The following is a 24,293-nucleotide window of genomic DNA, read 5'->3' as shown; positions in this document are numbered from 1 at the left end:
TAAATAAATAAATAAAACTTCTACTCCCATTAAAAAGATTGATCAGGCAAAAAAACAAAAAAAACCTCAAAACTGAGAAAGGTGTCAATGTCCATCATCCAAGTTCAGGTTCCACCAGAAAGCTAACTATGCTAAACAAGCATGTGGTTAAATTTGATACTTAGAGCATTCAGCTACCGAACAACGGGCTCCCTCTTTTTAAACGTCAGAGAATTTGAGGCCATGGTAAAGAAAGCAAAGGTTGTGCGCAGAATGAAATGAACTCGGGCTTAAGTCCATGTAGCCACCTCAGTTTCAGGTTCATGCTAGCGCATACAAGCTATCAGCCGGCCGGGGTTATGACCAGCTGTTAAACTATTGAATTTGCTCTTTTATCCTAATTTGGAAACATTGATTTATTCAGAATGTGTGCTAAACTAAAAAAACGGCAACAACTAATTTTTTGTTATGTGTACCAATTTTTGCTTTGAGCTAATGGTTAGTTTGGTTTTGTGACGAATATTGGAGCTATGTCCCAATTCAGGGCTTCCACTACCATAGAAAATGTCGCATCTACCCTGATTAAATGCGATGTTATAATCTTTTGGAAAATGTCTTGGTTGTGTCACATTAACCTAGTTAGACATTATATCTTTGTCACGCCTTTAAACAGCAATTAATGAAGCTCCTCAACTCACTTTACATTGTTTCCTTGGCATCAAGATGCTACCAGATGGTGCCAAAGCAAAACTGCTATTGGTTTGGTTGGTTAATTAGCACTGTGAAAAAAAAAAGAAAAAAAAAAAAAGATCCATTCAAATTTTAATATTTGTGCAAAACTATTTCCCTAATTTCTCAGTGAAAAGTGCAGGATTCATACTTGGGTTTGTTGGGCATTGGCAGAGTAATTACTGTTATTATAGTAAAGTCTGGTTCAATTATGTGGTTCTCCAGTTCAGCTGTGAGTAGTCTTTCAGTATGCAGTATTAACCATTATCTGCGCTGGTAAAACTTGGAATTCCAGTCTTAAGCTTGGTACGAGAACCCGCTGGCACTGTCAGTCTTGCTTGTGTAAGATTTGACATATTATGAATTGCTTGGCAGACTGTGTGAACACAAAGTGTCCAGATACTCTGACATGCTCAATAACGTATAGAATACCACTCACTCATCACATGATATATTTTTTTCCCCTTTATGAAAGAGAGAAGTGTTCCCTGGAGGAACACTTGCACGTACGGTATATTAAGTGCAGGTGTGACTGAGCTCAAAGACGGCTTGCTTATATACTCCTCATTCAGAAAAGAAACAAGAAACTTAACCACTTTACAGATCAGCAGATATTGTATTTCTGTATGTACACTAAAACCAGCATTCCTCCACATTTCTGGGCAACTAACCTAATGTAACATTTAAAGGCAAATGTACTACCGTAATTTCTCGTGTATACTCCGCACCCATGTATAATACGCACCTCCAAAGTTGACCTCACAATTCTGGAAAACCCTTCTACCGATGTATAATGAATTTTTACAATGCATGATTTTGCGTCTACCCAAATGATTATCTGTATTTTGTTAGTTTTTTCAAATAATTATTCTGAAGTTAAGCTCTTTATTTGAACATGTAATACTTTCTTTTTATTTACTACCTCTTATATTGTAATTCACAGCCCAACTTTTTTTTAGTGAATGAGAAAACACACAGTTGTGCTCATATGTTTGATTACCCAGGCAGAATTTGAAAGATGGGTAGAATTTTTTTAAAGAAAACATGAAGGGGCAGGCGAAACGCTTTTAATTTTATTTTAATGGATTCCAAATTAAACTGTCAAGCATTTCAGAGAAGCATTATCATTAAACAAAACATAACCATAAATCAATTAATCATGGTTGTTGTTCAGTCATCAGTTGTATTTAAAAAAAACAATATTTCACAAATTCTGCCTGGGTATGTAGGTTTATGAGCACAATTGTGCATATATGCAGTCATACGTACCCGTCATATTGGAATGAAAGTGTAGGCTACACCTTTTTCATAACCCGAAAGCGTACCAGAATGAAGGTGTACAACTTTTTCATATCCTCTAGGGGGCGGTGGCATAATGGAATGAAAGTGTACAGCTTTTTCCTCTAGATGGCGGGATACATTTATAAATGGGAAAGTTTTTGGTTTCCCTCCCCCCCTATACCTATGTATAATGCGCACTATTGACTTTTGAGAATTTTTTTTTGGGGGGGGGAAATGCGCATTATACACAAGAAATTACGGTAACTGAAAAATAGATCATTTTTAACAGCTAGGTAGGTAGGTAGATAGTCATGTAGTAAGATAAGTCATTAAGAAGGTTAGGTAGGTAAAGTAGGTAAGTAGTTATGGTAGGTTTGATAGAAAGGTAGCTAAGTAGCTTGGTAGTTAGTTAATTTCTCAAGCAGACGCTAACATAAATACACTTGTTATACACTGCACTACACTTCAATTCTAGCAATACCTGAAAAACAACTTGGTAATAGCATCGCTCTGCTCTGAACGATTATGTTTGTCAGTGGTCTTCACAGGATCAGTATTTTCATTTTCATTAGTACGTATTAGTGCACTTCACACATGCACCGGATCACTCTCACACACCTGTGTCACTTACCCTCTGCCTTTCAACAGATGTTGAGCAATATCATGACTCCTGCTGTAAGGCAAACTAAGCGCATTCAGTAAAAGGAGGTAGCATACGGGCATACACAATTGTTTGGACTCCACCGGGAGTGCTGAAAGCTGAAATGATCCCTTGAAAACAATCCAGGACATTTATTGCTGTACTCACTTTTTGGTGGAGTATGGGTTCCCTGATGTTGGCATTGAGTGGGAAAACGAGGATTCACTGGTGACGTTCATTGGTCTTGGCGGCCTAGGTAGAGGACAAGTGGTGGTTTCCATCAGAAAACTGACCAAAAAGTTATATTGTATATATTTTAGAGATGTAGTTCAGGCTTCTGATGTAAAATATTATAGTTATGAAAGCACAAACTATGAAGAAAAAAAAGTGCAATAAAGTGATCGGAGAAGCAGAAGAAGTTAACAGCTGCTAAAGAGTGGGTGAGTGGTGTGTGATCACAATGCATTACAACAAAAAGTACACTATGATTCAAAGGGACACATTTTGGGAGGTGTTAAAGAATCAAAGAACACTCACCACGTGTCTCTTGAGAGAACAAAGTAAAGGAAAAAGAGAAGTCACTTATCTGAAATTAATAAGCAGCACAGAGATAACTTTGAATATATCCCTCCATCCATTTTCTTTACCACTTATCCTCACTAGGGTCACGGGCTGCTGGAGCCTATTCCAGCTATCTTCGGGCGGGAGGCGGGGTACACCCTGAACCGGTCACCAGCCAATCGCAGGGCACATAGAAACAAACAACCATTGGCACTCACATTCACACCTACGGGCAATTTAGAGTCTTCAATCAGCCTACCACGCATGCTTTTGGGATGTGGTAGGAAACCGGCGTGCCCGGAGAAAACCCACCCAGGCACGGAGAGAACCTGCAAACTCCACACAGGCGGGGCCTGGATTTGAACCCCGGTCCTCAGAACTGTGAGGCGGATGTGCTCACCAGTCGGTCACCGTGCCGCCACTTTGAATATATGGTTGTTATTGTTTTTTATTTTTTATTTTTTTTTTACACAACATGTGTTCTATAAACACAACACAACCAGTTGCTCCTCAATTTGTGCACGACAACACGCAAACTTCAAGTCGCTTCCTGATTGGGTTTCATTCCGTTTCATGTCACAATCACAGAGTACGTGGATAGGTGATTCCCCTGTCATAAGGATTTGGCGTCATGAGTAGTGAACAGGATTAACATTTACTGCTAGGAGCGTTTTGGGAGCAGATCGGGAAGAAAAATTGATCTGATGAAAGGGTTTGTGCTGACTTTGATTGGAAGGGGGGGAAAATTCAGTCCGATTCAAGTCTCCAGTGAGTTGTTATTGCTTCTCACTATAAAGTCAAGTTGTGCTGTGTCTGAAAAAAAAAAAAAAAAAAAAAAAAAAAAAAGTATAATTATCTTAAGCCTCACTTTTCATGGGATTTTCTACTAAATTCTCATGGGAACACTTTGGCTTCCAGAGACTATTTACAGTATGTTGGGGCGACGACCTGATTTAACAAAAAGCGCCGGAAGAGACTCATACAAAGACACAAACGCTCAAGTCAAGGCAACAGTCGCAACATTGTCGTAGATTGCAACCACTGCCTGGGCTGTAATTAAACCTCATTTATTAGCTGATCTGCAGGATTGACCGGAATCACTCAAGACTTATTGAAGGCAGCGACTGGATCGATCTCATTGGGTGAATGTACAGAAAATAACTCGGAAGAAAATGATGAAGAACATACACAATATGGGCGAGGTTGAGAGGTTTCTCTGGCATGTCGGGGAACATGGGGTGAAGAGGCTCCCTGCTGGATGCGCAGCTCAGAGACTTGCTGAGGGCGTGGGATAGCTTCTTGGCGGGGGATTTCTACAGATAGAGGACACGAGGAGTACACTAATTCCTTTAAAAACACTAAACATGGACTGAATGCGACCCTTACGTCATGGTGCTAAAATAGCCGCATTGACTGGTCCGGCTGCAGACACACCTCCCACTCCCCTCCCCACTCCTTACCCATGATGTATACTCCTTCATTTGATGCTGGTTGCTATGGGAACCGCTGGCATGCCCCCTCCAGAAGCAGTCCTGACAGAGCTGGTAATTATGACATTGCTGGCAGCGGTAGCGGAAGCCCATCATACTCTCAGTGTGGCAGTAGGAGCACTCGACCGGGTGAAAGACTGCAGGGGGGAGAACACACATGCATAAATAGATGTGATATTAAACGCAGATATTTTTGCATAGCACATTTAATAGAGGAGTCATTTATGGTAATATAAGGACACAAGAGATGAGATTATATCTTGCTTTAGCTCAGTAGTTGATAGGGCGAACCATGCACTTCTAAAAACAAATTAAAGATTCGAGCAGTGATAAACAGGCCCTCACGCCCCCCACTTTCATGGCAAATCCGCTTAATGATCCTCAGGATTTGACGTCATGCTCCGCCCATATTAGACGGCGTAGGTAAAAATAAAAAAAAGAATCATCAAATTTCATCATCGGTCATCTGTCTTTAGACCCCTGCTTCTGATTGGGGCTCGTTTGGGTGAATTCCCTCGCGAGAGTTCCTCCGAGCAATTTAAGTAAGGTCGTGTGGGACTCCTATATATTCATTTTCACCAGGACACTCTGGCTTGCAAAGGTTGGTCAGTTTTCAACCATGTTGAGGGACCCCAAATGGCGATTCATTAATAAAATCAGCAATTCCAAGCAATGGAGGACTCGTTATGAAAACATTAAATCCACAAATGCTCATAATGTATAACAATAAACATTGTCGTGTCTTTTTTTTTTTTAAATAAATAAGAGTATGCGGCACGGTTGAAGACTGGTGAGCACATCTGCCTAACAGTTCTGTGGAACGGGGTTCAAATTCCAGCCCCGCCTGTGTGGAGTTTGCATGTTCTCCCCGTGCCTGGGTGGGTTTTCTCCGGGCACTCCGGTTTCCTCCCACATCTCAAAAACATGCGTGGTAGGTTAATTGAAGACTCTAAATTGCCCGTAGGTGTGAATGTGAGTGCGAATGGTTGTTTGTTTCTATGTGCCCTGTGATTGGCTGGCGACCGGTTCAGCGTGTATCCCGCCTCCCGCCCGAAGATAGCTGGGATAGGCTCCAGCAGCCCGCGACCCTAGTAAGGATAAGCGGTAAAGAAAATGGATGGATGGATGGAAATAGAGTATGGCCCTTGCAGGACTCATACAAAGGGTGTGAGGTCCTCATAGGTCATCCAGCCTGAGGCGTACGCGTTTGCTCGTGTGATGACTGTGTTGTGACTCTGGGTTGTGATGCAAAGGACGTCTTACTCATACATGGCAAGCTAACCAGTTATGAATTCTTTTTGACACAAATCTGATTGCATACCTCTCTATTGCAGGAGTGTAGAATTTGAACCACAAATCTCTGTTGTATTGTATCTGTATCTATACGTCTTAATCGCCTTAAATCCCTTCCATTTTCTATATAGCTTATCCTCATTACGGCCGCGGGAGTGCTGGAGACAGGGTACCCCCTGGACTTATTCACCAGCTAATCGCAGGGCTAGGATATCTTTGAAAGGTTAATAGAATACTCGGTTAATCTTACGTGTATGTTTTTGGGATGGAGAAGGAACCCTGAGTACACAGATAAAAACTTTGCAAGCATGGTTGGAACACGCTAACTCTACACAAGAAGGCCAGAGATGAGATTCAATTATTTCTATCTCCATTATTCCGTCTTGGAAAATGGTTTCTCAATATGAACAAACGGAAGGTAGCCTAGTGTCCTAAAAGGGACTGTGTTGAAACATAAAGGTTCTTCCACTGTAGTTCGTGTGCTGCCTACCGTTTTCCACGTTGGTGAGCCGGTGCATGAGTGGTAACCACACCAGACACTGAGGAGGCGGGTCTGACATCAACGTGTCCAGGAAAATGTTGAGGGAGACCTTTTTCTGCTCACAGTGCATACCAAGTGATATTCAAGGTGGGAAATATGAGAAAATACATGTTGGAGTTTAATTCATGACTCCTCACCTGCTGCATGAAGCAGCTCTTGGCCGCTTGCTCCGTGTAGCCAAACGACGGACCCTCAAAGACCGCCATGGGCAGCTTGAGAATCTCCCTCAGGAACTGGTCAAATTGTGCGTACACCATGATTCCCGCTGGATCGGATATCTGTGAAAAAATATCTGTAGGGCGGCATCATGCGAACGAATCAAAATAATAGTCTGCTTCCAACGCAGTCGGCTAATTACAGCATCACACACAATGCCACAACCCCACTTATTTGTGGGAAACAAATTAAAGACAAGCAGCTGTTCAAATCGTTTTGTTTAAAAAACACTAACAGCAAGGAACCAGTCACTTTCTTTTACTGTTCACCAGCCGTTAGATGAAGTCATTGCCTTCAGATAACGAGGAGTGCAAGGTTGTAGATGACCCCAACATATCCCACTGGGTATCCTCGGGATTTTTTCATGCAACACGTCAACATATCACATCAATGTTGCAATGTATAGCATATTGTTATTGATGGGTCCTACGAACCTCCAGAACCAATGGTTTCCTTTAATAAACAGAAAACATGCACAAAACCTTATTCATTCTCAGACCATAAATTACTCACACTAAGTACATTAACTTAAAAACACATTTATTACAGTGGTGAAGTATATCCTTTTTTTCTTTTTTGTTAACAATTACAAGTGAAAAATGTTGCTTACATCTCAATTTATCCAGAATTTTCCCTCCACAAAAGGCTGCTAGGGCCATCTTCACAACAAAGACCGATATCTTGCCGTGGCCATCTCTAGAAACAAACAAAGAATATTCAATTATTGTCATGCACATAGAAAAACAAAGAAAATGCCCCCCTCCAAAAACAAAGTGAAAAATAAAGACTGTGAGAACAGGGGAGAGAAGACAGAAACAAGTAACTCGAATGAAATTGATCCAATTGAAAAATAAAATCTAATATTTAAAATTTATATGTTTATAATTACGAATTATTCAGTCTTCACATTTCCCCTTTGTCTTTTTTTCAGGGTTATTTCTTAGTGTTTGTTGTTGTTGTTGTTCACTGACCCAGTTTGTTTTTATTCATTTTCTTTTTGTTTGACTTATAGGCAGCACGGTGAACTCGTGGCTAAGCACATCTTCCACACAGTTGGGATGTTCTAGGTTCAAATCTTAACTCGGGCCCTCCTTTGTGTGGAATTTGCATGTTCTCCATGTGGGCAGGCATGTTAGGATGATTAAAAACGAATTGTCCATAGGTGTGAATGTGAGTGTGAATGCTTGTTTGTCTAAACTGTCCTGTGATTGGCTGGTGTCCCCTGCTTCTTGCCCATAGTCAACTGGCTACAGCTCACCCGTGACCCTAAGGAGGACAAGCGCTACAGAAAATGGACGGATGCATTTTTGACTTTGGGAGCACATTTACTGTTAAATATTGCACCCACCGTCTTTCGTATGACTTCTATACAAAAGCGAACACACTCTTCTTGCATTTGCTTGGATAATTTTACAGTCAATAATCCGCAGCGTCCCTTCGTCGCTGTATTTGCCTAAGAACCAGATGTGACTCACGGGTCGTAGGCCGCCAGCAGGAAGTTGAGCAGCAGGCTGATGGAGTGCTCCACGTTGATCTGGTGCGTGGTGGGCATTCGCTTGCTCAGCTGGTACAATATGGTGGACAGCACCACTTCCAGACGGGCCACGGGGAGCTCGGCGTTGAGGTCCACGGTGTTGAGACCGTTCTCTCGGAAGGCCTCGATGACATTCCAGATGTCGATCAAATGCACTGGGAAAAAAGCGGGGAAAATAGTACAGGTCACATGGAGAAACACGAGACTGTAAGACGACTGTTGTACTCACAGTTGCATTTCTTCTGTACAAATCTGAGTTTGCAGGCTGTTCTGTATGTTGACAGTCGAATGGAGTCCAAATCCTGCGCCCCTGAGGAAGATTTGCCGAGTGAATTCCCTTAGAATCAAATAATCTATTACATTTTTATACAAATATCCAACAAAAAAGCCACAATTTGGTATTAATCCCAATTTGGACTGTTAATTGACTGCCACTGAGGTGGAACTGAAAGGTAACCCCTTTTGACCGCAGAACATCTCAGTAAAGCGGGGTACACACATACCGATCATTGATCTGAATTTGAACCTGATCTGCTTGGGAAAAAAATTGGGGACCGGGCTGACAATCGCAAATGTTAAACCTGTTTAGTATTTACAATCGCAAATCCTTAAGCATTGTAAACACATACCAAGAATTGGGCCTTATTTTTTAGCATTTTCCCTTTATTTTGATCAAAAGCAGCAAAGGCCAAATTGTCATATGTCAGTTTCTTTTTCTTTGTATTTTCCAGCAGTCTGCCTCTCACAGCTCAGTCGTGGTACTATGATTGACAGACTTTTCGTTTGCGGGAGGAGACTCGCGATTGTTGGTGGTCAACATATGATTATGTTTGTGGTGTGCTATATCGGTCATATTAAGTACACCACACAAAACAGAGCAGTAAGAGCACACATGCCCATTTTTTTCCTCATCATGAATGCGGCCTCTCACATTTGTTAAAAATCTGTATGAGTGTACGCGGCTTTAGTCAAAACATTTTTTTCCATTTTAATGCTTTCAAAACACTTAATACCGAGCCCATCTAGGACCTTGGGTGCCGTCCAAAGCGATACAAGCGAAGCGCCGCCTCTCAGTCTAGTGTGAAGTTACTTTTTAATGGGCCGACGACTACAGCCGCAGCAATTAACTAAAGCTCACTCGAGCTTTTCAACCCTTATTGTGAAAAGTCTTAAAAACGCGCCGGATGAGTTCACATTTTCACAGTAATATATTTTCCCTGCATTTTTTTCAAGTGGATACTTCTTTAAGTATGATCACTGGATATTTTATTAAGTACACCTGCACATTATAGTGTGACCAGAGATGTCAAAAGTAATTGTATTCAATATATAAGTAAAAGTACTGGTGCAAAAAAAACTACTTTGGTAAAAGTACTAAAGACACTCCCTTAATTAAGTAAAAGTACAAAAGTAAATGTAGTTATAAATGTAAAAAGTAAATTGACATTTTTCAACCCAATAGCAAATACATCCATCCATCCATTTTCTGTACCGCTTTATCCTCACAAGGGCCGTGGGCGTGCCGGAGCCTATCCCACCCACCTTCCGGCGAGAGGCGGGGTACACCCTGAACACGTCACCAGCCAATCACAGGGCACATTTAAACAAACAACCATTCGCGCACACATTTACACCTAAGGGCAATTTAGAGTCTTCAATCAACCTACCGTGCATGTTTTTGGGATGTGGGAGGAAACCGGAGTGCCCGGAGAAAACCCACGCAGACACGCGGAGAACATGCAAACTCCACACAGGCGGGGCCGGGATTTGAACCCCAGTTCTCAGAACTGTGAGGCAGATGTGCTCACCAGTTGTCCACCGTGCCGCCAAATAAATACATATAGCAAGATTTGTGTTTCTCTCTAGATGATTGGCATGCTTTCTATGGGGGCAACAATAGACAAAACAAAAACAAAAAAAAGCAGGTAGGCTTAAATGAAAAGACAACCATTTATTTGTCCTATTGAAATGAAGTTATATACAGTGAAATTCTACTGTTAACAATAAAAAAATGAAAAAGCTAGATTTGTTTCAAACACGTATTTGTCCAATGCCAAATGGGAGGTTACACTTTTGTTTTAGCAGTGGGCAGATAAGTGTGTTGGCATTAAATTAATGCTCAAACGTGATACAGCCAGCTAGCCAGACTTCAACAAGCTAGCTTTCTAGAAAATTAACGTGGTTCATTCATTTGGGGCAATTGTGAAATATAAGAGCCCAAACAAATATTCTTACTTGTGAAAAGTTATTCCAAGTTCGGAGTTCCCTTGTTGTGATTAGACGACGTGTGTGCAAGCGTACGCAGCACAATGTGCAGGCATCCTTGTTATTTTGGTTTCCACTAACATGGACTGCACCGACACTTTGCCCCCACTAGCTTAGCGTCAGTCTTGGCACGCTGTCTACGATGAGCTTGACTCACGTACTTTTTTTGGGCGTTCTGGTTTTTACGTCGTGTCGTTGCTAACTTTAGTTTGTAAAAGTAACGAGCTCATTTTTAAAAGGTAAGGAGTAGAAAGTACAGATATTTGTGTTTAAAAACTAGGGAGTAAAATCTAAAAAATCGGCAGAAAAATAAATACTCAGGGAAAGTACAGATACCTGAAAGATCTATACTTAAATACAGTAACGAAGTACAAGTACTTATTTACTTCCCACTTCTTAGTCCATTTTTCTATTTTCAACACAGCTTATCCTGGTTAGGGTCGCAGGACGCTGGAGCCTATCCCAGCTGTCTTCGGGCGAAAGGCAGACTACACCCTGAACTGGTCGCCAGTCAGTCGCAGGGCACATATAGACACGGACAACCATTCGCACTCACATTCACACCGTCGCTGAGTGGGAACTGAACCCACGCTGCCTGCAGCAAAGTCAGGCGAGTGTACCACAACACCATCAGTGCCACTTCGTAGTGTAGAGAACAATTGGTTAAAACAAATAAATAATAATAATAATGTTTTAATTTAACAATTTTATTACAATTGTGGTTGTTTGCACTGGGGCAGCACAGCGTTCTGGTTAGCACATCTTTGGTTACCTTATTGGACTACATGAGATGGACAAAATATGATGTGATTCAGTATCAGAAAGGGGATGATGTCATCCTCTCAGTTTATAATCAATCTGGATATGACGCTCGTCGGACCATTTCATCTCCATCATGTCTTACACGCAAACTTGGGAGAAGTGGACATTTTAATGGCCAGTGGGTGAAAAAGGCCAGCGTCGACCAGGACGCGGGCTTGTGCGCCTTAGTACTTACTCATCTCGACAAGCAGTTGCCTTCTGTCTGCCATGTTGTCCCCGCTCCACCCGCAGTCTTCAATCATTCTGATCAAGAGAGAGAGAGAGTAAAAGTCAATCTATGCACTCCTGATTTTTAGCGCCGTCCTCATAAAAATCACGGCTTGATGACTGAACACAAAATGTTTTTGACTTAATTCTCTGAAGCGTCAGGCAACTGATAAAAACCATTGTGCATGCGAGGCTCTAACCACTTCATTAATACAAGCAGACATGATGAGATGACAGCTATTCTGCGTGACCACAACTAAAATTTATATACTTTGATGTTTTTTTTTTGTACATACATATTGTACAAATGCACTGAACACTTCATTAGGAAGACTTGCACAATCTAATTAGATGCAATAAAAGAGCTGTATTAAAAAAATATGTCGTTACACATATAATACAATGAACCCCTGCATATTTGCAGTTTGGCATTAGCATATTTGCCTATTCATGGATGTTTTTTTTTTTTTTTTTTTTTTTTGGGGGGGGGTGACATATCCTTCTTTATTCACTGAAAAACTTACTATAGCTGTTTTGCGCTGAAGCCAAAGCCATGTCTAATCCGAAAATACTGCGTGGGTGCCATCTTGTGGCATCTTGGGGCTAATGAACTATGTTGAAGCAAGGGGAGTAGCTTCGTTTTGTCAACTCATAGCCTTGTTTAACAGAAGAAAAGTGCTTTGCTGTCATCTTGTGGCGTCTGTAGGCAATTACAAACCTTTTTGCTCGGGAGTCAATTTATCAAAGATTTTTGGTATTCGCGTCAGGGCTCAGTCCCTATCACCCGCGAAAAGTGCGAAAAATGCCACATTTCATTTCATTTCATTCATTTTTGGTGATGTTCTACTCCAGTCATGTAGGTCATGTATGTCAAACTAATTGTTGTTGTTGTTTTGTCATTGGGCTTTGAAAAAAGATTTACATTCAAAAGAAAGGTAGTTGGAGATAGATAAATAGAAGATGGCGAGACAGAAGAATTCACGTTATCTATTTAAATACAAAACAACAAACAAATACCACTGATGTCTTTTATTGCAAATTTTATTTCTTGTGTTTATCATATTAAACGTTTGTTTATTCCAGATTCAGTGTTTAAGCAAAATGTAAGTTTGTTGTCGTATGATAAACTTTAACGCTACATTTATGCAGAGAAGGGAAACGTGCACATCGCAGTGATTTTTCCTTAAATATTGAGTTTGCTCCGCTATGTTGTCCCAATTTTTAATTTTGGCCCACCGTGAATTTGGGTTTGACACCCCTGATGTAGGTGATGGTAATGTGCAACTAATTTGCAGTCAAAAGAAGACGAGCATGATGTAAGGTATGGGAAATTGGTCTACATCGACCCAATCTTTGGGCAAAATGACTGGTAAATTACAGAGACAGAATCCTCAGCCATCAATTACTGCCCAGTCCTAATCTCAAGAGACCTTAAGGGGACATACACTGTATTGGAAAATTGACCTTTTCATGGCTTATCCATCAAGTGTGAAATTAAACAACCATGTAAATCTGTTATCTGCCTTTCGGAGAATGTGTCTGTGAGTGAGTTAACAGTCAGTTAACAGTTAACAGTGAGGCTAATTTAAATACAGTACCAACTACCCCTACAGTGAGTTTCTGCATCCATGACTTGGAAGGGAGGTTGTGGAAAGATCCAGAGCCACTTTCAAGCCATTGTCTGAAACACATTTATGTTTATAATTCTGATAGGCATTGTCGGTGGGTGAGACCGGGAGGGGGTTGTATTTGGCAATGTGTCCACTGCATGCGCCACCTACATGGATCCGTACACCAACTGAAAATTATAATTCAGCAGCTTGGTGATGAGGTGCTGACTCCACGAGGGAAAATACAATCCTAGCTGTCTTTGTGGGGTCTCGCATGCGCGTTGCAATTCGTAGTCGCTTTATATGCAGCCACATATCATTGCCCCGAGTCACCGTGGTAACGGAATCCACACTCACCATTGGGTATGGGGCGTTTACCGGTGTCAAAGTATACTGTGGTTTTAAAAAGTCACAGTTTCAAAACCACTAAAAGTTTCCATCTTGGCATGAGCTGATTTTTTTTGCGCTGGCAAAGTGATGCGAGCAGACAGCGAGCCCTCAATTTTTCCCCTTGTCAAAAAAGTCGGCTCTTTTTGGAATTTTTGGAGTACAGCAGTTTGGTAATTCAAGGAAATCTTAATATATTACTATAACCCTGTCATCAGTGTTTGGAACCAGCTACAACAGTTAGCGTGTCTACAACTGGTGAAATAAATACTCTAGACTCGCTACTGAGGCAGATATTTAGCAACCTAGTTAAGTAGCATGGCTAACATCAGTTTGTTTCCTTTCTAACGTTACTTCACAAAGCAGAGAAGAGCAGAGAAGTGGCCACTCATTTACTGTTGTACTACTTTTTGATTTTTCAATTCTTCAATTGTTCATTCAATTGTTTATTTTCTTTTTACATTTACTAATGTACCTACGGAGCTCGTTCCATGGGGAAAAAAGTTGTTTTTCTACCCAATTTTTTTGCTCATGGTTATCATACCGCCAGAATCTGAAACCGGCCTACACCTACTCACTATTAAGGCTTCTTTATACTCGCGCGGGCGGCGACCGCGCTAACGTCACTGCGGCTGTCCCGCGCGTCAACCCCGGTCCCCAGAACTGTGCAACCCACGTGCGCAATTTTTAAAATGTACTGCAGTTCACCTCCAAGTCGGGGGTGTCGCTACGGCTGGTATTGGCTAGGACACCACAGGGTGGAGTTTCCTCTGCATTTTCTTGGTCATTTCCGGTACCCATTTTTACTTTCCTGACAGTAACAAGTAACAAATCCAAAACAATGGCGACCGTGGAACAGTGTCTGCTGGAACAAATGGACCTAGATGACCAGATGATACGTTTAATTATGCTGCAAAATCGTTCGAGAAGGCGGCAGCGTAGATGGTAAGTAGAACCAAGGGGCACGCTGAGTACGTCATCACAGCATGTGACTAAAACGGACCAATCACGAGAGATGATCTCCGCGGCGTTCTACGCGCAGCAACTATTTTTGCCGTGTTCGAGCTACGCAGAGGGGCCGCGCGGGCCAATTCGTCGGTCACGTGATGCAATGCGGGAGTATAAAGAGGCCTTTAGCCTAGCAGGCTAATAGGGGTCTGAAGAAGCTATAATACTCGATCCACACTCAATGAAAATACACAAAATAGAGTCAATTTCAGCAAGGAATTATGCGACAGTAATCAAACCTTAAATGTAAGTAATCCGCAAATATCGGAAGGACACAAGGGCTGTCTTGTTGCCTCTGAACATTGTTTCTTCCTTTCTTCACTCCCCCACTATTTTCCTAGCTTTCCAAATTGAACAACACACACACACACACACACACAGACACACAAACAACCACACGGAATCCGAGGGGAGGTGAGCAAATATAAGTAAGACGAGGACAAGACTTTCAAGGAAGCGGGGCAGAGGGAGCAGTCGAGAGACGACTCACACCACGCCTCGCCGCACACTGTCCAAGACAATCTAATATACCTAGTCATGTGCATTGTTGCCATGGCAGCAAGCCTCCACACCACCCCCTCCAAATCCCCCTCACACGCCTGATTCAACACCTCCCATTGCAGACGGGCAAAGTTTGTGGAGGAAAGTTTTTTTTTTTTCTTTCACTTATAAATATCATTTATGAGAGGAATCTCAGTGGGGACGGTCGTTTTCTTTGGACGAACGGCTTGAGATAATCATTCAGGCATGCTATTTTATATTACTTTGACAGTAATTAGCTATATTTTTCAGACACACGTGGTGCAATTTAAAAAATACCAGAATTTAAAATCAGCAGGCTTCTTTATCTTTTTCTAATCCCAATCATTGCGAACAGCCACTTGTGGGTCTTTGAGGTACGGATGGAGTGGTAAAAAAAATGTGCTAATATGTTAAAATGGATTTCAAGATCAGGGGTGGGTAAACTACGGCACAAGGGCCACATCAGGCCCCTTGATCATTTCAATCTGGCCCGGCAAAGATACAGAATCGCCCAAATCATATCAAAATCATGACTATATTCGTTTGACCTTGTCCTGTAATGCCGAGTGGTTCCACCAGGTTGTCCTGTGATGCCCAGTGGTTCCACCATGTAGTGCAGTAGGTACAGTGATACATTGACTTGACTTTGGCTGTTCTGTTTTTACACTGCTACTGCTCTGAACCAAAGCCAAAGCAAAGAAAAGTCGACAGTGAGTGCCGAACGTTTGATATAGAATGGACTACTAAATACTTCTTCATTGAAGTCCGGTCAAAGGCTTTATGTCGAATTTGTTAAGAAACCATTGCGGTTTTAGAGGCATATAACATCATCCGTCACTTTTCTACCAAGCATGCTGATTATGCGAAATATGGCTACGGCTCAGCAGTTAAAATCAAGCTTGCAGGCTCAGCAAAACACCTTTATCTGATAAACTGCCATCCAATATTCCGTCACACAAGAACCTGAAACAGCACCACGCGAACTGCAGATGGAACTGATTGATCTCCAATGTGATACTGTCTTAAAAGAGAAGTTCAACTCTCAAACTGGATGAGTTTTATGCTTCACTAAGCACAGACAACTTTCCAAAAATCCGGAAGATGGCACAGAGGATGCTGGTGGTGTTTGGCTGTAGATATCTGTGTGAACAGACTTTTAGTGAGATGAACACCAACAAGATCCAAACTGAAGCAGAACGAAATGACCTCAGGGGCAGCTGAGAGCACGCATGCACACACGCACACACACCGACACACACATTCAAGTGCTCGTGAACCTTGCTTTTCATCTACTGCCCATTCAGAGCAGAAGATGACACATTCTCAGGATTATTCATTAACTTGTGGTGAAGGTTGGCATGCAAGGTGCCAACCTGCTCATCTTGACCCTTTGGGGGGGGGGGGGGGGGGTGAATGTTACGAAACATGTCCTGTAAAATGCCCAAATTCAAATGAAATAAAGGTACTGAATTACAATTTGGACATGGATAAAAACTTGGGCAAGGAAAGTAACAATAACAACATCAATAATAGATGATGAAAAATGTGTTTTGGCGTAATTTAAAGCGATATCACATGTTAAAGGGTGGGTAGTTTTCTTTATTTTAGTTTAATTATGTACAGCGATACGCTTCTTTTGAGTAGAAAGTATAGTACACATTTGTATTCATTATCCATCTGTCTATTTTCTGTACTACTTATCCTAATTAAAGGCCCTGTAAAGTGGAAAAAGTATTGTTGACAAGCCTGCCAAATTTGAATGAATAAAAGAATTGCCAAATACATAATATGAGGCTTTAAAATCATAAAAAAAATATCTGTCAGTCGCTATGGGCATGTCCGAGGAAAACGCACCACACTCATTTTTCAGAATAGGTTCATAGAGTGTGAATATTTTTGTAGTCAGCTAAAGGCTGAATAATGTACGGCGCTGTGTTTAATAAACAGTTAACGTTCCCTAAGGGGTCTCTGTTATGTCGGGACTCACACACAACACCACTGCACGAGGCGCTGACGTATTCGACAACCCCGCCGCTGTTCCAGTCATCAGCTCACTCGCTCGTAAGCGTGTTGGCTAGCAAACTTTATAGACAGTTTAACATTCCCTGAAGTGTCTCTGTTGTGTGGCACTACGCGTGGCACATGGATCAAGGCTGTGTAGTATTAGACGACTTAATGCCAGTCCGCAAGCCCGCTAGCAGCTACTAGCTACTAGCCACTAGCAGACTCGCAGACCCGCGCGGGTCATGACACTTGAGGGAAGATGTGGGGTTTTTTTCAGGTTGTAGTCATAGTTTGATAGATAATTGCACACTGTAGTGGTAGAAATGGCCAAGTTATCATGGCCACTGATGGAATGACAGGGCTCGGTATTTATATAGTGTTGGAGGGGCAAATAATGCCAGAAAGCCCAAACGTGTATTCGGCTTTTTTTGCCACTGCCTCAATAATCCGGACAAATGTAATAGTGAATTGTTGTAAGTCTTTGTACATGTTTACATTACTTATGAACGTGGCCGGTAGCTAGACTACCTGGAGAAACCCCACGCGAGCACGGGAAGAACACGCAAACTCCACACAGGAAGGCTGGAGCTGAGATTCGAACCCAGCTCCTCTGGACTGAGAGGCAGAAATGCTAACCACTAGCAGCCATGATCCTAAATGCAAGAGAAAAGCTGGTTGATTAACATGACCATCATTTTAGGACAAGACACGGCCATGGAGTAGTGCTTGATTCATTGTGATGCCATGGCGAATGTGCTTTGAGATACTGTATGTAGCAGTGCTTTGAGCAGCCACTATAGTCCAATGTCACACTCCAGGCCAGATCCATTCATCATTTCTACTGTGAGTGAATATAAATGCAAACATGTTCAATTTTAAAAGACGAACAATGATAGCAGTGCTCGCACGTCACATCCGAGCCATGTGACCTTCGGCAGACTGTTTTTATTCTGGGAAATAACAGAGATTGATACAATCTAGCACATGAGTAGATATTAAAGCAGCCAAAACAAATCACAGCGTACTGTACCTCTCATAAAACACCATGCTGCGACTGCTTCCACTCGCCTTGCCTTGACTTATTACAAAGTCCTGACGGAATTAAGCTCACACAAGGCCAAATCCCCGTCTAAGGAGCAAACATTACGACAAAAGAGCCGAACCGTTGGTCTGAAGATTAGAACGTGTCTAGGAAGCGGCCTGCGCTGCCTCTATCTTTAACTATCAAATGAGAAGGCTCCACATTCTTGTGCAGCTTTACTGGCGCTCCAGTTGCAAGACCCTAAACCTCGTTCCTGGCACATGCCCAACACACATTACTCTCTCCCACCGCCCCAACCCCACCCCACCTCTCTCTCTCTCTCTCTCTCTCTCTCTCTGTGCTCCTGTCACTCTGGCAGCACTGGAAAATGAATGCCCTTAAAAGAGAAAACCATCGCATACATACCGTTTAACCCCCGACAGCCTCAGGGGCTAAATCCCGGCAAAAGACACAGCAAGGAATGAGGCGTCAGATTTTTTTTTAACTTGGGCAAACATGCGACGACAGTTCAGACGAAGTTATACTGTATATGGGTCATTAAAGAAATGGGTGACATTTTCAGTGCCCCCAATGAAATTTCAAACCACATACAGAAACATGCACTTGTTGTGTAAATTATAATTGTCCTGAGAAAAAAAAAGTGATTGCTAAATATAATTTAAACTACTAAATAGCTCTTGAGCAACCTCTAAAATGTTTATTCCTCCTGTCCCTCCCTCTTGATGACCAATTTACATATCAAATATAATAGATAAAATAAGTTTTAAATCAGCTTTTTTGGTCGGTATGTCTTCCTTGTCAATAAAACATTTTACTTGATCACAGACATGTTTTAAATAGTAGTGATTGTGCTCTGAAGTTGCGTCCCTCAATATTCACGCAAACTTGTTACTAAAACCTTTTCAGCCATCGAGAGGGAGAGAAAAAAGTGAGCTTCGTGACTCATCAAAATAAAAAATAAATAAAAATAAAGCTAATTGCTTTGATCATGGGTAGAACTATGTTATATGGACTACTCGCTTCTGTTTTTCATTTTTTTTTTCAAGCTTGAGTATGTCACTCAAACCAACAAAACTTTTACTCATATTATCAGAAAAAGGCATATCTATGTCAAGGTTTTTCTTTTTTACTATACAGCTACATTTGTTCTTGACCAGTTAGCATAGCAGCTAACACAGCTAGCAAGTACTCTGCAGCAAAAACTCTAACATTAGCATTTATTTGCAACCCTGTTACTGTAATTAGAGATTTAAAAAAATATACATATTTTTTAGATATTTGAAGAAAATGTTGCTGTCTACAATTGTCCTCCAATTCTGAAATGACCCACACGCTATACTATATTTACTCAACGTACACTACAAGTCTATTTGTGTGACTAAAGTTCATTTGTCTCCTCCGTGGCGAGTTGGAGCACATCATGGTGCGACATTTCCGTAAACAAACACACTTGCTAGCGTGTCGGCCCACTGTGTGTTCGCGGCACATCGCAGCTGCTAACACCAATTGGCCGGGAGTTATTCTTTGCATCGTGATACTATAAACGACACCGGCTTCCCATCCTCGGAGCCAGAAGGAGAAAAACAAAGCTGCAGCACAGCAGCGTTGTCTCTTCCTCTTGCTCTCTGGTCATTAATGATCGCCATGGTTTTGGCTTTAAAAATACCAAAAATGAGCATTGGGTGGCTCAAATGCATAGTAAGTGTTGAGATTTATCATGATCAACAGTATTCTTGTTAACAGTAATATTGGTCGTACAGTGAGTTCATTGCGAGGGATATGTTCCAGATCAACCCACAATAGGTGAAAACCTATGACAGGTTTATCCTCCCCACACTTAAACATATTTAGGACTTATTAAAACACACTTTTTCAACATACACCAAACAATTGCAAGCATTACATGTATAGAGAATACTGTAGCTAATGTAGTGTCTGTGTGTTAGATCTGTGCCAAATACACTAATATCAAGAAAAATGTTTTGGCTTTTTGATTTGTTTGTTGTAATAAACCTGTGCTAGATTTGTTCTTTAGCATTGGTTTATGTCGATGTTATGGAAAAACATATTTTGTGCATATCAGTCCCAAGGAGGAACTGCTTTTTTTATCCATCCATCCATTTTCTGAACTGCTTGTCATCATTTTAGTCTCAGATGTGCGGTAGCCCAGCTAACTTCGGGTAAGAGGCTGCGCACACCTGTGACTGATCACCAGCCAATCGCAGGGCGGCTAGAGACAAACAACCATTCACACACAGGCAGTTGCACGGATGTCAAACATGTTTTGGTTGCTGCTACATAGTAGTTCTGGGTTCCCTCAGAAGGCTGTGAAAACTATATTGCATTTAATAAAAAACATAGTAATAACATAATGAAATAGAAAGTATATAATTTAACAGCTTGTCATGATTCATCGAGATTGTGCAACTCCTTCTGCTGTGTGCATCTTGGCCACCTGGGGGTAGTATAATACAGATACAAGATATACATTGGGACTTGCAACTCCTCAGTAAGCTGCAGTCATAGTTGTCATTTTTCACAGAGGATAGATTATACATGCTTGTGAGTGTTGTTAAATTGGGTGTCTACCTGTGCTGCCCCACCACTTGTATTTAAATAACAGTCACTCAAAGGGTTATAACACTGCGACGATGATGTTTTTTTGTTAGCTCATCTTTGGCATTTTGTTTGTGGGCATTAAGCCAAGTCGATATTTCTAAGGCAAAGCTATGTGGTTGCTTTAAATACAAAACGTGTAATTCTTCTGGTTTTATGTTTAGTTTGACAGTAAAGTGGCAATAAACCGCTTGCCGCCTCTTTTTTGAAGAATTGCTCACCACCTGCCAAACTGCTGCCTGTTGTGAAGTGAATTAAGTTGAGTTCACTGCCGCCATACAGCACATGTATCTCAAATTTCTGCTTGTAAGTCATAGCAGAAAAACCCCCCCACAAAAAACACAAAAAAAATCGGCCTAACGACGGCTCGTATGTTGAAAAACACATAAGTCGGGTCACTCGTATGCCAAGGCACCACTGTAAATATGTATTGTTAACAAGAAATTGAATTCAAAATCTGAAGTTATGGAAAATTGTGGAAAATACATATTTAAGTGTGCAACTATTGTTCAGTTTGTGAATTAAACAAATCCTTGCAAGATGTGTTAAAAGTAAAGCAAAACTGCTATCCTGGCACACATTTTCTGCCAAAATGAAAAGTAAAATACCATTTTTGCTTTAGTGGGCCACAAAAAGTGATGCAGGAATCTGAATCTGGCCCCCGGGCCTTCAGTTTGACACTTGTGATTTAGAGTCTAAAGGCAATTTAATTTGTTTCCATACTGTACCTGTGCATCACTATATGCTGGAACATGCAAACTGCGCACAAAAAGTCCTGAGCCAGTATTTGAACCCAGAACCTCAGAACTGTGGGGCAGTGGTGATAACCACTAGACAACTGTGCTGTCCTTATAATTTAATCCCAAAAGTTTGGGAAAGCCTGCTTTAAAGGTCGTCAGTGACGACAATGACTGGAATGAGTGCAAACACAGGTGACCACGTACGGGACAAAACCGAACACACTTCAAATGCATGCTTGAGAATCTAAAATAAAATCACCAAGCACTGGCCTGGGCACAGGGAGAAACGCATGTTAAAAATCAACAGCAGCCATTGTGGTAAAAGGTAAAAGAAATTGTGGTAAAAGGTAAAAAAATCAACAGCAGCCATTGTGGTAAAAGGTAAAAAGGGCAGCAAGAACGACTGCAACAGGCGCCTACTCGTATGCTCAGCATGCATAGAGACACCTGTGCGTAACACTAAACGCACCAAACCTATGTTTATAGCAATGCAAAAGTGTCATTACACAGCGTACAGTGTCAATCTACGCACAGTACAGTCCCGGGTTAAGGTCGCGATTTGACTGCAGCTGCACGGCCACTTACCACAATGTATTCCGAGGCATGTCACGCCACATCGTCCCTCCGGGAATCCCACCACCACCACCACAGCCGACCGTGTCCTGCAGCCCGCGATCAGGCTTCCTTCGTGGCCGGGAGACGCATCACTACGAGCGGCCGATCCACTACCCCCCACCCCCACCCCCCCCTCCCACCCTTTTCCTACTCGCTGGTGTTGTCGCGGATGTTCGTGCACACGCACACGAGTGGCCTTTGCGATGACGTAATGCGGAATCTCGTCACTCGGGCCAGTCATTTTGTTGGGGGGGGGCGGGGGGGGGGGGGCTTGGTGGCTGCAGGATGTTTCAAGTTTGGAATAAAAAATGAGAAATACTAGGCCGTTAAGCAAAGATGCCTTTGCAAAGTTTTCCTTTTTTTTCACTCTCTACTAAATAAGACCTTTTGGACGATGACGTAATGTTAGCGCCCCAAGACTGGAAGAGTATTTGCCAGTGAATAGTATTAATTGCTCAGAAAAAAAGATTTTAAAAACGTAGAAAACAGTTGCTCACAAACAAAAATGATCATGTTATTGTTGTTTTCATATTTTGAATTTAATATTTTAAGTAAATGTACTGCAACTGTAAATAATTACTGACTTGTACGCGTATACTAAAAGAAGAGGACATTGGAGTTACTTGTATTGCGATACTGCATTAAAAATACTAAACCATATGTATGGGGTTGTTATTTCAGAATTACAGTTGATTTTAATTTACGTTTGAATACCGTATTTACCTAGACCAATGAAAGATAAATGTTTTAGTTAAACTAATTGTTAATATTGTTCCAGACTTTTTTCCAACCGTGGGCAATGTCCATGAACGCCTCAAGGACCCTGGCGCGCAGCTCCTTGTTGCCTAGTAACCGCTGCAGGAAGATTGGCAGCGCTTCGGTTGATTTACGTGAAACATTGGAAAAAGGACAACTTTCCAACTCAGGGTGTTGCAAGCCAAAACCGTGTCACGCAAAGGGCCACTTAGCGTAGGTCAACGAGTAACTTACAAGTAAGTCGATATTCACTTTCACGTTCTGTCATGACAACGACCCCCGCCGAGCTCATTAATTTGTTATTAGCTCAGTTGGTCAATTAGGCGTTGACGCGGCTATCAGTAAGTGAGTGAGATGGCAATATCCGAAGACAAGTGAAGGTATCAATTTATGCCATAGCGTTAGTTCACGCGGGTGGACTCAAAAGATAAAGTTTTCGCGAGTGTTCAGTTAGCATTTGCTCATTTTGTGTTGAACCTACTAAAAGAGTTCGGTCCTTTCATAGGCAGTGACTGTTTATTGTGGATATTGGCGTCCATGTCACCGTCCAATGCCTGACGTTGTCGAGGCCCTCACGTTTACGCCAAGAAGAGATGGAAAGGTTTCTGCTTTTAAACAGTAAGATTGAACTGGACTTACCTTACTTTTTTTTAACCTTAGCCTAAAGTGTCCCACACCATTAAACATTGTTGTCTAGCTAGTTAATGTCATTTTCTTCTCGTGAATTGGACCCAACTTGCTCTACTGCATTATGACCAGCGGTAGGTAGACTAGCCAAAAATTGGACTCAAGTAACTTTTAAGTAAGAGTACTGTTACTTTAGAAATATGTGATTCAAGTAAAAGTAAAAAAGTAGCTCTCCAAATACTTACATGAGTAAGAGTAGATAAGTATGAGTAACTTATTATTTTGTTAAATAAGAGCATTAAAGAACGTCAAAATAAAAAGAAAAAGTAGGAAAACAGAAATGTAACATTTTTGCCGATTTTCTGACATTTCATGGACCAAACGAGTAACTGAATCATAATCAATTTATGGTTGTGCACTTTCTGCACTGTTAAATTTGAAATAATGTCCTATTTTTTAATAAAGGTAATCCGATTCATCGCTCAATTGAAAAAAAAATGAATGACAGATGCATTCATGATTAAAATAACCGATATAGTTGTAGTTTTAGTAAATACTGTAGATCGAATGTGAGGACACAGGTGTTCTTCCTCTACTGACTGCAAGTTGCACTTTTGTTTCTGTCATGCTTCATGTCAATGAGTCACTTTGAAAACTGTGGTTGGACCTCATGTCCCTTAAGTCTCATTACTAGCAAGAAGCAGTTATTTTCTACACTTGCCAAACTTGTGGCTCGTGGGCCAGATCTGGCCCCCACGTCATTTTATGTTGCTGCCGCTTAAGTTTTCTTGGCTTCTGATCATAACTA

General features: G+C 41.5%; 1 protein-coding gene across 15 annotated transcripts in view; it reads right to left on the bottom strand.

The window, feature by feature from the left end:
• Window positions 1-22,205, bottom strand: part of dtna (dystrobrevin, alpha) — a 36,539-nt gene extending 14,334 nt beyond the window's left edge. For 2 of the 15 annotated variants that reach the window (XR_009769738.1, XR_009769739.1), the window contains exons 1-13: window positions 18,120-18,351; window positions 11,527-11,594; window positions 8,494-8,574; window positions 8,206-8,419; window positions 7,341-7,426; window positions 6,652-6,806; window positions 6,464-6,569; window positions 4,651-4,817; window positions 4,379-4,503; window positions 3,167-3,175; window positions 2,798-2,881; window positions 2,621-2,674; window positions 678-758 (exon numbers count right to left, since the gene is read on the bottom strand). Coding sequence is in view for 13 of the 15 variants with exons in the window: in XM_061695228.1 (XP_061551212.1) it covers window positions 2,621-2,674; window positions 2,798-2,881; window positions 3,167-3,175; window positions 4,379-4,503; window positions 4,651-4,817; window positions 6,464-6,569; window positions 6,652-6,806; window positions 7,341-7,426; window positions 8,206-8,419; window positions 8,494-8,574; window positions 11,527-11,594; window positions 18,120-18,136 (1,166 nt within the window). In the remaining 2 variants the exon portion in view is untranslated. Of the gene's footprint in view, window positions 1-677; window positions 759-2,620; window positions 2,675-2,797; window positions 2,882-3,166; window positions 3,176-4,378; window positions 4,504-4,650; window positions 4,818-6,463; window positions 6,570-6,651; window positions 6,807-7,340; window positions 7,427-8,205; window positions 8,420-8,493; window positions 8,575-11,526; window positions 11,595-14,802; window positions 15,023-18,119; window positions 18,352-22,072 lie in introns of those variants that run through there. The other 13 variants (XM_061695234.1, XM_061695229.1, XM_061695222.1 and 10 more) reach the window with 10 other exon arrangements.
• Between the last annotated feature and the right edge of the window lie 2,088 nt (window positions 22,206-24,293).

This window comes from Phycodurus eques, chromosome 13 (assembly GCF_024500275.1).
Source record: "Phycodurus eques isolate BA_2022a chromosome 13, UOR_Pequ_1.1, whole genome shotgun sequence".
Taxonomy (NCBI): domain Eukaryota; kingdom Metazoa; phylum Chordata; class Actinopteri; order Syngnathiformes; family Syngnathidae; genus Phycodurus; species Phycodurus eques.
The sequence above is the reverse complement of the archived record's forward strand: the minus strand, read 5'-3'. Positions and strand labels throughout refer to the sequence as shown.